Below are 13,170 nucleotides of genomic sequence, written 5' to 3'. Positions count from 1 at the left end.
TTACGCAAAAGCACGTGGTGCTACGGCATGTTAGCAGGGGTCCAAGGCTCCTCAGCGGCTCAAAGATTGGAGGGGTGGTGGTACGCAAACAGGTTCTAACCCTTAGTTAGAAACACTGAAATACCTGCTAATAGTAACTGAACTAGAGACCCCTCCTGTGGCTAAGAAGTGCAGTTGCAGATCTAATGCTACCTTCAGAACTGCATTTTATATCCTTGCTCATTAAAATGCAGCGAAAGAGGAGTTAGATATCAAAGCACGCACTCCGTATTTCATGAATACATCTTGTGGCCATGCACAAGAGGAAGAACTAGCCACAGGAGCTCTGAAAGCCTAAGTGTGGAGAAGTACAACACGCAGTGTTCTTACATCTGATCAAGAGTCTTTCCCTGCAATAAATACAAATTAAAACCAGAAAGCTCGTGTTCTCAAAGCACCGCAGCTGACCACAGCCCATGCAACTAGCTCCAAGCCCTGACGGAGGTACTCCATTAAAAATCTGACTTAACCTCAACAGTGTCTCAAGACACGCAGATGCCAGACCGTATCTGTTTATCAAACTATTACTTAAAAGCCCTTCCCCGAAGCACTTTTGGTGAATGCTTTATCTCTACTGATTCTACAGGTGGGACCTGACTTTGAATTTTCAACAGCAATTGGAGTTTAACGGCACAACTGTGCACGCCAGCAAAGGAACCTCGGCAGTTCTTTAAAAGCATTTGCCCTCTTAAAAATCAGATTAAGAAAAATAATGCAATATATCATTTGAAACTATCACATAGCTATTTCTACCATCCTTTTGATGTGCAGTATGGATTTATTTTATCTACTTTAGGCAAAAATGAAAATGTAGCTGCTACTTGCCAGCTGCATATATTAGTTTGCTCGTAATTCCGCAGCTAAAAAGCCACAGTGCAGCTCTCCGCAGGTAAATCCACGCTCACTAATAGGAACCAGTGGTATGAAAGCTCAGCCACTGCGAAGTGGACGTTTCTGGTTCTTCTCCAGTTTCATGAAAGCATCCTGCATACAAATGAGACCTTGGTTAGGAAAGGTGAACCATCCACATTTTTGTATGGGTGGCAGTTTGGGGTTAGGCATTTGCAGCCCTTTCTATGACTGCTGCATATGGCTGTAAACACGGTGACAGCCCAGCTTTGTCCCTAAGCCCACAGCACTACTCATCTGCTAATTTAACACTCCCACAGTACCAGAGAGGAAAAAACCCTTCAAAAATCATAAATATCTTTAATTACAAGACTGGCAAGGCAAGTTAAGAAAAAAAAACCCAAGATTTTGCTTTAAGATCAGGTGTAAAAGTTGCCTTCAGACGTGGAAGTCTCTATGACAGGAAGCCCAAGTACTCAGTGGTCAGCTACTAACACTATGGACCGATGCTGTGCTCGGTATGAAATTGCTAATTTATACTTTAGAAATGTCATTCACCACCAGGAAAACAACCTGGGTATAACACCTCTTCTACTAGAAAGCATAGTGCTGCCACAGAGGCTCTCCTAGAATAAAGACACCAATTTTAAGTGAAAACCCCAAAAGTTCTGCCTCAGCACTGGAAGCACAGAGTATTTTCAACCACAGGTGACCTCAATCCATAAAAGTGTCACACGGCCAGAGCCAGAAATGCTTAGTTCCCACTTAGGTTCCTGAAAAGAAGCCAGCAGGTTAGCGATAGCAAGCAGCTCCTAGTCAGGTGTTTATGTAGGAAGCACTGGATGCTGAGCTTTTCGCATTCCGATGATGACAGATTTATTTATGCCTGATAGTAGGAGATTTGCACTGACATGAAGTGTTTCAAAGGTTTTTTAAGAGTGAGAATCTTCAGGTACATGACAGCTATAGAAAATTTAAGAGCCCATTCATGTAAGGGGTGAAGCACTTAAAAAAAAAAATCCAACAACAAAGTTTTAATGTTTAAAATAGCAAATTAAAAACCACATTGCATTCCAGCATGTTATGTCCAAAGAAAATCCTGCATTTTGAGAGATGGATAGAATTCTATATTCCATGTAGAATTATTTTATCTGGAAACAAAGCTCTACAGCGTGACCTTCACTTAGACTGATTTCCACCACAGAAAAGCATCAGCCTGTTGAGTACCTTCATGCCAATTGTATAGGAACAAAAGTTGAAAATTTCTTTCAGTGTGAACAACTTCATATCTAGAATCCTCCAGAACACCAAGGCCTTCCAAATATCCTTTTGTTTAGGTCTAATAAGTTTGATCTAAGAGCAAATGTTATTAGGAAACATTTTGTACCAGAAACTTAAAATAATAAACAGCTGCCATGTATGGATCCCTCTCGAGATTTCTGCCTTCCAAGGACTCATTAATCTCCTCATCCTTTTGGGAAGAACACAGTTCTTAATTCGTTTAATAGACAGCAGCCAGCTACACCAGGCGTATGCAAATTATGATGTAGAGAAGAAACTCCACCCCTCTCCCCCCACCATACATGTGGTAAATCTGCACTTTGAGCCAACTTTAAATACAGAATAATGAACCAGTAATTATCTTGTAAGTGAAACAACACTAGTTTGTATTCTTCCCTGAAAAACACTTCTTTTCAGAAGAGAAAAAAGGACTGCTACAGAAACACAGCAACATTCAAATCCTTTAAAACAAAAGGTAGATTATTTAATGCATTAACGATGTTAATCTGAAGATAAATAAATCCACAACAGACTTTTAAGGTTCTTTTGAGATTTCAGTTTTCTTTGCAGAGAATATTTCTGATATTATACAGTACTGAGAGGGTGTTCTTTTATTTTCTTAATGTCCAGGTGAAAAGCAAAGCTCAGTTCTCTCTGCTCTCTTCGTGAAACTCCTCAATGCCCTATTCCAGGCGTGATTCTTTCATAAGCTTTTACTTGAAAGCGGAGTGGTGAGCAACATTAATTTCAGGAATAACTGGATGGTTTGGTCCCTGAGTCATCTTCTTGAGAGCCCATACTCTGGAAGGGAGAGAGTTATTTCTTTTCAAAAACAGGTCTGAAGGTTTACCTTTGAGACACAGTTCTTTGAAGTTAACATGTAGGAAAATGAAGTGTGATAAAACAACATGCATTTCCTTTTTGTTTTAAAGCATGATGTTTATGCACATATTATTTAGATGTAATTATTAACAGTGTAAATATGACATCCAGTGCAACATGGCACTGAATCTCTTACATACTCTTACAAGACAGTAAATCAATTACCTTCTGCACAAACTGAGGGTTCACAGTGATCTCTTGATCCATGGCTTTCAGTCGTTCATCAAGCTCTATACATTTCAGCATCTTAAAAATATATTAAGTTGATTACTTTGTTTAGCTTGTACATGATCTTCAGGATATTTCATGGCTGTGCTATGTGGAACCAGTACCTTTTGCCATCACAAAAGCTCCATATGTCAAAATGTTCTCACCCCTCATCACCCAGACAAAAGCGTCAGACCATTTTTTTTATTCCCTTATTTTGATCCATGGCCTTCTAACAGTCCTTTTTAAGGGCACTGCTAGACAGTCCCATGAGGGTCAACCACCTCAACCTACAGGCAAGTTATCAACAGCTAGTGGAAGCGATCCTTGAAGTCTAAATAAACAATCTTTCTAATCTATTAAATTCAAGTAAGTTCCCATCACCACATTAAGCAGTCAGTCCACTGAAACATCCCAAGCTGTACAGAAGACACAACAGGAAATGCATTGACATAATTGACAATCAAACTAAAACCTTTAAATACTGGTGCTGTGAAATAGTCGAATAATGATTCATAGCCCTCAAGCTCACATGTGAGTTACCTACACTGGCTTCTCCCAGCAGCTCTCTGATTACAGACTAAGGTTCTTCAGTAGGAATTCCACAAGCAGTAATAGCATAAAGATTTACCTCCTGATCAATGTTATGAAGCATAGCTGGATTGTTATATTTTTCAGGATTATCATGGAAACAGACCATACCATCTTTCTGATTAATACTTGCAAAGATTTCACCATCTTCTATCTGAAATGAGAGAGGATTTAATGTAACATATCACTAAGAACAGAATTTCAGGTAACTACAACACACGGACTCCTTGTGGGATCATCTTTTAACTTGTTTGCTTTTTATTTCCCAACAGCTTCCCAAAGACAAATCATGCATGCTTTATCTTAGGCACACAATATCTTTTAAGATTTTTTTATAACAGTCTAAACACCACAGCAGACTGACAGTATTTCCTTCACCTTGAAAAAGAATCATTCTTCAGCCATTCAGAACATGCACTGCCAACCCAAACACTTAGAGTCTTAAATTGTATCGGCTTTTAAATTAGAACAGTTCAGCCAAGTCAGAAGTCTTACCATGTGGAGGACGTATTTTTCTGCTTCTTGGGGCCCCGACAACTGCACTCGACTTGCCATGTCTTGTAATGACAATGTTAAAAATGTCTGAAATTTAGGAAGTATTAAATGATTAAAACTAGACACTAAGAACTTTCCCTATCCATCCTTCATGGCCTATGCAATCTTATTCTGAAGTCTGATGGGAAGAAACAAGTGGATCACATCGTTATTACTTATAAAAGCACCATGAGAGTGGAGTCGGTTCCTCCTCCAAAGATATCCATTCATTACACTGCACATGTGTGCAGAGCAAACCCACAGAGACATTACTCCATTGCTGCAATTCCATTTTACCCCAGACAGTCTTGACCACATCCAACCTCCTCCCTCACCTTTCTACATGAATAAGGCAACTGATCCCTTAAATTTCCTTCAAGAGATACATGTATTGAATTACTTTTGAGGTTAGTTCTACCGCAACAAACATAATTCAAGCTTGCAAAAAAAGACCTTTCCCCTGATCACGTTTAAGGATTAATCTCTCAGCTGAAGGAGCACATCACTCTACTGCTGCTGTTTTTCCTTTTAGTTCAGACACTTCCAAAATCTGTCCCACTCACTCTTCTCTAATGAAGTAACCTGTAAAGTTCAGGTTTCCTGTTTTTCCAATAGAGATGAAGGTCATTGGGTAGCAGCGCTCACAACTTTTTTGATTATGTATTAAAATCTCACAGGCAAACCCCTCTGATAGCCAGACATATTGAACCACCTGTTAAATGCATAAGTAGCCAACTGAATTGGTTTTTATATAGAGCATTTTAATCTCATTTGTTTCTCAGACACAAATAATTTCTCTGACACTACTACATTATCATTTTGCTCTGAATTGAATACATTTCAGACATACACTCTTGAAGAAAAACTAATCACAATTTCTCAGCAAAGCAAAACCACTACATCTTACCTTGGTTAGCCTCTGAATATTCTTTTTGTAGAGAGATGACAAGCATTGCTTAACCAGCCCCATATTGTTATCCCTTGTGAATGTTTCACTGTGTTTGTTCACCAGATTTCGAAGCTCTGAGGGTTTATTGGTTGAATAAACTTGCGCTAATTCATGGTAAGCATTGCTAAGGGGCTGCAATTAGAAAAAAGAGAACTCTGCTTAAAACACACGGTGTCCAACGAGCCTCACAAAATCTATTCACTACTGCAACATTAGAAGCCACGGAGGGATAAAAGTAAATTTAAGTAGCTCAAACATCTCTTGTAATAATTATGGGATCCCCATACATAGCTTTACAGCAATGATAGATCCTCATACACTAAATTTGTATTTCTGCAATACAAGATTTGGTAAACATCATTCAAGGTCCTCTGTATGACAGTTCTATTTATCGGAGAGCAAGAAAAAGTCCATTCACAAGACTTACCTTAATGAATCTACCAACTATCTGGGAAGTGTATTTTGGTAGCTGCTGAACTTTGCCAAGTAGTATCAAAGAAACTAGAATATACTTTTTATATGATTCCAACATAATATGACTGACTGCCATAGCTGGAGTAGTTATTGCCTAAGCAAGAAAGAAAGAAATGGAATAGAAATTTAGTATTCTTCCTGGTAGATCCTGGTAGCTACTGCATTAACAAAAATCTCATTTTAAAGCTGCATGCAGAAAGGATACAATAACATATGAAATTCACCTTTGAGCATCAAAGCTTAGCTAGCTTCTGTCAAAATTATCCAAAAATGTCCTAAAAAGGTAAATTCTAAACTCAAAACATATCACATTACAGTGATGCCTACCTTAAAATAACCCTGTTAAGATCAAATCAAAACTTCTTTCCTTGGTACGTATCTAACATTGTACTAGAAATCACCTGTAGCTACTTGTTACCAGGAATGATTATAGAGTTCCTGTAGAACCTGGATTTACACAGATCCTTAAAAAGGTTTTACAAAGCTATTACATCATCAGATCTCATATTTAAGTATGCTGAAAGAGGTCTGCAGAATAGGGAAAAGGGATTTTAATTTACTATGATACTGCTAACTGCTCAAGAGCTGACCCTTGTTTAGAGAAAAGAAAAACTCTGCACCAGTTTATTTTGCACATTTGACAGCATTTCCCCCCACACACACATCTGAGGCTTTCCCAGTTTGGATATTCTCTTCTTCCACAGGGAAAGTAAAAGCATCAGATATTGTCATAGCCTTGAAGAGGCGTAACTGCACTCATAAAATGAGCAAAGGTCTTAGCAAAACCACTGAACTATTTTTCTTTAACAACACACAATTCTGCATGTCAGCCTGTGAACTGTTTCTATGCGAGCGGTAATAAGCAGGCATCTGAAAAATATTTATAGTGAGATAAATTTAACATCAACCTTTGAGTTGCATAGTTTTGTGGTGCACTAGTTACTTGGCTGTGAGAGACCTTTTTAAAGGAAAACACCTCTTAAGACAGTCTGCTTGTTACTTCACTTTACAAAGCACCGTTCAGGCTGTACCTTTCATAAGAGCTAAGAGTGAACACTAACCCAAATCAGTTTTTCTGTGTTATTATGATGAACAGCAGCATAACTCTGTTAGTAGAATTATAACCCTACAGTTAAGAATTAAAATAATTGGAGATTGCTCGTAGTTTCTATCAGGTTCACGGCTTTTACGGGTATCCTTGGTGGCAATCCAAAGATGATACATTCTCTCAGCACTATTACACATGCTACAATTGATCACATTTTAGACTTATCATTAAATTTAAAGTTACCTGTTCATAAAAGTAGAGTGCTCTTTCAAAGTTCTTTAGCCCAGTGTATATCATGCCACCATAGTAGTAGTAACATAAAAAGTGCTTTGCATCATATGCCCCATTCTCTTTACAAATATCCATCATGTCCACATCTAGATACGGGAGGGCAGGTTTAAAGCATTTTGCTAACAAACAGAGCTACAAGAAAATAAACCAAATTTTCATGAATTAGACATTTTCATTCAAATTTCCATGAGGAATACGTTGAAACTAAATTCATCTAGTACTATTTAATAAATCTCAGTCTTCCAAGAGTGAAAACACACTGCATGTCAGTAGTGCTGTAACACAGATTATTCACTGTATCACGATATTCTAAAAACCCTCAACACCGATTATGAGTTGTTATACGTTATCTGAATCCTAAAGAAATTAGACTCTGACATAGCTGCTTGAAACTCCAGGCCTCCCAGCCTACCGTGCTGGCAGCACTAAATAGTGCACTAAACATTCCTGTCAAACCCTAAATCCCAGGAGCCAAGAATGAGACAGAAGTGCAAATCCAGGCCAAAGACACCGAGACAAACATGCCTTTTGTCAAACTTGAGCAAACAGTATCTGGATATTACAATTACACTGCCTAAGAGAAGCCTGTTGGGTGACTTTCAGCCCAAAGAGAAGGGAGGCCAAAGGACTTTCAGAAGTCATCAGCAAAAACCAAATATCTGGGGACTGAACATTTACCATTAACAAAAGGGGATTTTATTTCAGTATATCATATTTATTACCGGAAAAAAATAAAACAGTTAAAAGCTATTTTTATACTGCAATACGGGGATATGCATTTCCTCAAAGCGTTATGTGTATTTTACAAGCTTTTGCTCTATAAAAAGCCCTTATGCTCCCCTTACCTGGCAGAGATCTGCGTGTATTGAGGTCAGCTGGTTTGTGTTCATCTGCATCTTGTCTATGGCTTGTCTGAGAATGCTAATTCCTCGCAGGGGCTGTCAGAAATTACATCTCTTTCAGATAATTTCTCATAGATGGCAGCACATTGGATCTTATGTTGACACTTACAAATGAAAAATAACACTAATTGACAGGTTCCATTAAGTAATAGTTAACTTGAGGTTCCCTTTATGTAGAATACTGCAGTCTCTCAGAAAATAAAATAAACCTTGGCTATACAACTTCTCCTGATAAACCACATAAAGTCATAAATTCTCCTCCACAAAGCCAACCTCATCAGGAATACAGTAATTTGTATCAATAAGAAAACCTTTCTCGACTTCATGACACCATCTAAACTCCCACCAAATAACAAAGGCAAGGCTCTCGCTTTACTCCACTTAGACTGGACTTAATCTCCACTTCTATTTCAGGCTAGATTTTGCTAAAACGGCCTCAAAAAGTCAGTATCTTAGCAACAAAAACATTGGTCAAATATTTCTTAATGAAGTTTCCTTTACATTTTAAGTCATTTCATTAAGAACGTTACATAACACTGGGGAGAATATCAATGACTCACCAGCACTAATAATTTTTGCAGCTCTCTTCTACTCACACACACATTATCTGAAGAACATTCTTGGTACGACAGATTTTCTAGTTTGTGTGTGAGCACACGTTTTGAGGTGACTCTCCCCCCCCAAAATTATCTTCCTTATGTTTTCCTTAAAGAAATCTTAAAATCTTGGTTTAGGTACATTACCTCTCAGTGAACTTAACAAGTAAGGAGCTGCACAAAAATACTTAACCTGAAGTTAGTGGTAAATCTTTTTGAAGCGAGACTGGTAACATCCCCTTTAAGAGCTTGGATATGTAGGTAGTTTATTTGTACTAGATGATACTTGCTCACCTGTTTTCTCTCCACAAGGGCATTTGTTAACTGGTGGCACAGGCCAGCAACTAAATACAGTTAAAAAATGAAAAAGAAACACAACAGTGAAAAAAATCAGTAAAATGAAACTATAAAAAAATATTAAGTCTGAAAGTAAGCTTAACTTACAAGTGTCTGTTGCATATCTAATGTGTTCCCCATTACAAGTGCTGATAAAAAGCTGCACTTGTGAGAATAATGTTTCGAAGTCAGGGATGCTGGGCATAGAAAACTTCACAAACCTGAAGTAAAAACAACAAAAAGGTTTAACACTTAACATTTGGAGAATAATAAAAATAGTTACAATCATAGTAGAAACTCTGGCTAATGATGGCGAATTGTAATACTCAGCCACCCAACTTCTCTGGATGCTTTTGCCTCTCCTACAGCCATCTCCTTCTTGAACGTGCTCAAGATTTCTCAGCTATTAAATTATTAAATGTGCATCTCTTGTTAGGAGCACTTTCTCTTCACTCCCAGGTTTTCTCTGTCTCTGGTGGTTGCTTCATTCCCTATAGATTTGTAGCCTTGCGCACTGCTTCTTCCGTAAGATGAACTATCATTATGCTCATCTGAGGGCTATGGATCCTATCAATGTCACAGAAACACATAAAAAACCCCTCTTTAATGCTGTCAGAAGGTACCCAACCCTGCCCCACACTGCAGTTGCTACACACCATAATGTGCAGTTCAAACCCCCCCAGATCCTGAACTGTCCGGCCCCGCAATGCTTCTGACTGTCCCGGTTACGTGCTGCCGCCCCTGCCCTGTCTCTCCAGGGAGTCGTATTCTACCAGCGCAGGGTTTGCCATGACACAGCTTCAGCCAGGAGAGCTCTCCCCTATGCACTCCACTGACACCGTCTCTTCAAATACTACATTTTACCTATTATTTCTTATAAACAGTTCTCTTCCTTCCTCCAGCTGTTTTAACGACTGTTTTCATGAGCCCATGATACAGTTCTGCTAGCACTGTACCGACGCCCTGCTTTTTGACAATTCCATAACGCATTTTTATGAGATGCTCATTAATTGTAATATTAAGTGCATTATCTCAATGTATTACAGTCATTTTGTTTCAAAAAGGTAGTAGAACAAGTACTAGAAATCTGATATTTCCTTTAGAAGAGAACCTTAAAATAACAATGGAACCCGCAGACGCTTCCCTTGAAGTTAGGTACAGCTAGAAACAACAGTTTGAGCTTCAGAGCCAAACAGCTTTACCTCACCTCCGCATCACCATGGCAATTCAAGTATTGTCTTAAACTACAGACAGCAGCAAGAGCCTCAACGCTGTCCAGAGACAAACACCCCAAGAACTACAATAAGAACCCATGCTTCACTGGAAAAAAAAAAAAGGTGTTACTTCATACTTACAGTTTAGCACACTAATCCCCTGACAACTAAGTTTTAAAAGTTATGTTTTATACCTTTTTGGAAAACACTTAGGGAAAAATAAAGACATAAACAAGAGAAACACAAACCCCCAATATTACCATCTGACAGTAATGGCATTTACAAGCTCCAGAGGTTTTTTCTTTTGAAAAAAGAAACTTGCCGTGGTATTTCTATTAATAAAACGTGCATCACTGAAGGAAACTAAGCACCATTCTAAGAAATGCAGATTGAAAACATTTATGGCTAGAAGTAAAAACATTTGGTTGACAATTCAGCCTGTTGCCTGAAGTTTTAATACTAAGATATTTAATTAAAAGAAAGCAACACTTACAAGACAGCAAGAACGCCTAATGAGTGTTCCTGCACATCCAGGGCACCAAGCACTGTATCCAGGTGGGAAAGATTTTTTGCTAGCAGTTCTCCGCTTTTATTGATCAGTTCACAAAGTTGGGTCATTTGCCCTGAAATACAAAACATCATCGTCAGCCTCTAATTAGAGAACACTGACACATTCCCATACTTCATTACACCTTGCTTCTCTGTATATAACCTGAGGAAAAAGCAATATCACCCAGAGAATTTACTTTTCTTTAATACTACAGGCATCAGCTTTCAACAAGTGAGGTACCCACCATATGTTTTTTATAAGGTGACAGCTAAGCTTCTGACCCTCGGGGCTGCAAAGAAGGTCCTCAGAACACAAACACACCAGGAAAAGAGCCATCAGCTCACCTGGTTAGAGAGGGGGCTTCAGGGTCTCATCAACGCCAAGCTCCAGCTAAGCCAAGCCTACAAATCTTTGACCAGTGTACTGTGATGCAAAATTTTGTCCTGTGGATAAATTTATCTACACTTGTTCCTTCTACGTGTTATAAGGGAAAAAACAAAACAGTACCAAAACCAGTTTCCTCCCAACACCAGAGCTTGTTCCTTTCGCCTTCTCAAGTGCCCTATGTGCTTTTCAGGTCTGCTCATAAGCATTTTTTTTTTCAAGTAGACATTAAAATTACAACTAAGAGCCTACAACAAAAGGATCTTTAAAACAATCTGTTATTAAATTTACTTCATATAATTAAAACTACAATATTATTCTATTTGTTGGGAGCTATAAACACAGTATGAAAGGGAATTATTTTGAATTAGGAAGGTACAGTAAGCCCCCAAAAAAACTTACAAAGAAAGCAGACTAATTACCATGAACTGCTTTCAAACTCTTCCCCCCTCTCCAATTACTTGAATTTGGACTGTGTCTTTCTGAAGCAGAGTACTGTTTCAATGTCCAATCCTTGCAGATTAGAGGGAAAAAAACAGAGGTTCTCTCACCCTTACAAAAATCTTCATAAAATGAGGATTAGTGCCTCCATTCACAGAGGTTTACACTATCCTCAGCTCTCTGGCCTTTTCCTTTGACAAGGAAAACATGGGAAGCCCTAGCAATGAAACATTAGCTTTGAAGTAATAGAAGGATCAAAAGTTCCAAATGAGGGACCAGAGCCCAGGAACTCCAGAAACCCATCCCCAAAACTGCTTTATTCATACGGAATTAAAACCCCAGGCGTAAGCATGGAAAGGAGTGGGCTTGTAAAACACTCTATGGTTTGATACTGGTATTCAAGCATTGCAAAGCCTCGGTTCTTTCTGGTGTCCCCCCTACCAGAGAAATCTTCCATTCTACAGCTACCATCTACCACTCCTCTAAAAACAAGGAAAAAAAAAAAAAAAAAAAAAAACCGAAAAAAAACAAACCCCAAAACAACCCTCTACCCACAAACACACACTGAACAACTTACAGTGCAAGCGGAAATATCCACACGGGGCCCAACCAAATGTCCATTTATGTCACCTCCCAGGCAGCCAAACGCTGATAACCAGAAACCACCACCCCCAGTACAGGTACTTCTGTGTGCTCTCAGAACACCCAGCAGCCTGCATTTACCTTCTCACAGAGAATGTCTATCTGGCTCATCCCTAATGGGAGAACTTCTATAAAATGTACCAGTTTCTCCTTGAACCTTTTGCATCTACAAAACCTTGTTATAAGAAGTTCCCCAGCTAAACAACACATGTAAAAAGAATCATCTTTCATCTGGTTTGTACCTGCACCTTGCAGGTATAGTTTGTCTCTTGTATCTGATAATCCCAGTAAAAATACTCTATATTCAACAAATTAAAGCAAAGTAAGAGAAAGTTGGAGCTCCACCCAAAAGTAACTGCCAGACCTAAAGCCTGGGGCCACAGAGGAAAGCATCAATTTTTCATCAGTTCCAGGGAGCAAACATCTTGTGCAGAGAAACACTCAGCAGACGTTTTTGGGAGCATCAACAGAAAGTTCAAGAACTAGGAGATGCTGTACTCAGAGATAGGAAAATCAGGAGTTTGGCAATGAAACCCAGGAATTCTAACTACGGTTATTAAAACACTTTCTGAACGCTCGGTTATGGGAACTCTGACAGACAGTCTCCTAGGCAGGACTGTTCGGTCCATACTCTACTTTGTCCCCAGGCGCTAACACTTCTGAAACGTATTGTAAAACACACATGTCACAAGCTGAGCGTTCAGCAGCTAGGCGACACGCTGGGCTCTACAATCCCCGCTAAATTCCCTGTGATGCCCCCTCTTCCCCCCGATTTCGGCACCACGGCCGGTACCTCCAGCTACTGCAAACCACCGCGTTACCGCTGCCCTGGAGAGGAGGCGCGGAGCACCACCGGCCCCTCACGTCCTGTCAAACCCGCGCCGCCTGAACCCCTCCGAGGACCGAAGGGCCCAAGCAGCTCCCTCAGGGGGGAGCAGGAACGCCAGACCCGCGCCTGAG

The 13,170-nt window shown here is 39.4% G+C and overlaps 1 protein-coding gene across 1 annotated transcript; it reads right to left on the bottom strand.

Moving 5' to 3' along the window:
- Window positions 1-2,622: 2,622 nt before the first annotated feature.
- COPS3 (COP9 signalosome subunit 3) lies at window positions 2,623-10,811 on the bottom strand. The gene is made up of 11 exons (XM_010079239.1): window positions 10,687-10,811; window positions 9,088-9,200; window positions 8,938-8,987; window positions 7,991-8,083; window positions 7,098-7,277; window positions 5,760-5,900; window positions 5,291-5,464; window positions 4,345-4,431; window positions 3,890-4,003; window positions 3,217-3,297; window positions 2,623-2,970 (listed from the first exon to the last, which is right to left on the bottom strand). Exons 1-11 carry the CDS (start codon window positions 10,809-10,811, stop codon window positions 2,917-2,919), a joined length of 1,212 nt encoding a protein of 403 aa, XP_010077541.1. The 3' UTR covers window positions 2,623-2,916.
- Between the last annotated feature and the right edge of the window lie 2,359 nt (window positions 10,812-13,170).

Source organism: Pterocles gutturalis, unplaced genomic scaffold (genome assembly GCF_000699245.1).
Source record: "Pterocles gutturalis isolate BGI_N339 unplaced genomic scaffold, ASM69924v1 scaffold46083, whole genome shotgun sequence".
NCBI classification, from domain to species: Eukaryota; Metazoa; Chordata; class Aves; order Pterocliformes; family Pteroclidae; genus Pterocles; species Pterocles gutturalis.
The sequence above is the reverse complement of the archived record's forward strand: the minus strand, read 5'-3'. Positions and strand labels throughout refer to the sequence as shown.

Bases quoted from the DNA above. Each gene is read 5' to 3' on its own strand.
- COPS3 (XM_010079239.1), bottom strand. From the start codon at position 10,811: ATGACCCAACTTTGTGAACTGATCAATAAAAGCGGAGAACTGCTAGCA. The intron at 7,278-7,990 runs GTAAGGGGAGCA...ATTTTCTTGTAG, and splicing joins TACACGCAGATCTCTGCCAG to CTCTGTTTGTTAGCAAAATG. The intron at 4,432-5,290 runs GTAAGATGTAGT...CCTAAATTTCAG, and splicing joins ATATTCAGAGGCTAACCAAG to ACATTTTTAACATTGTCATT.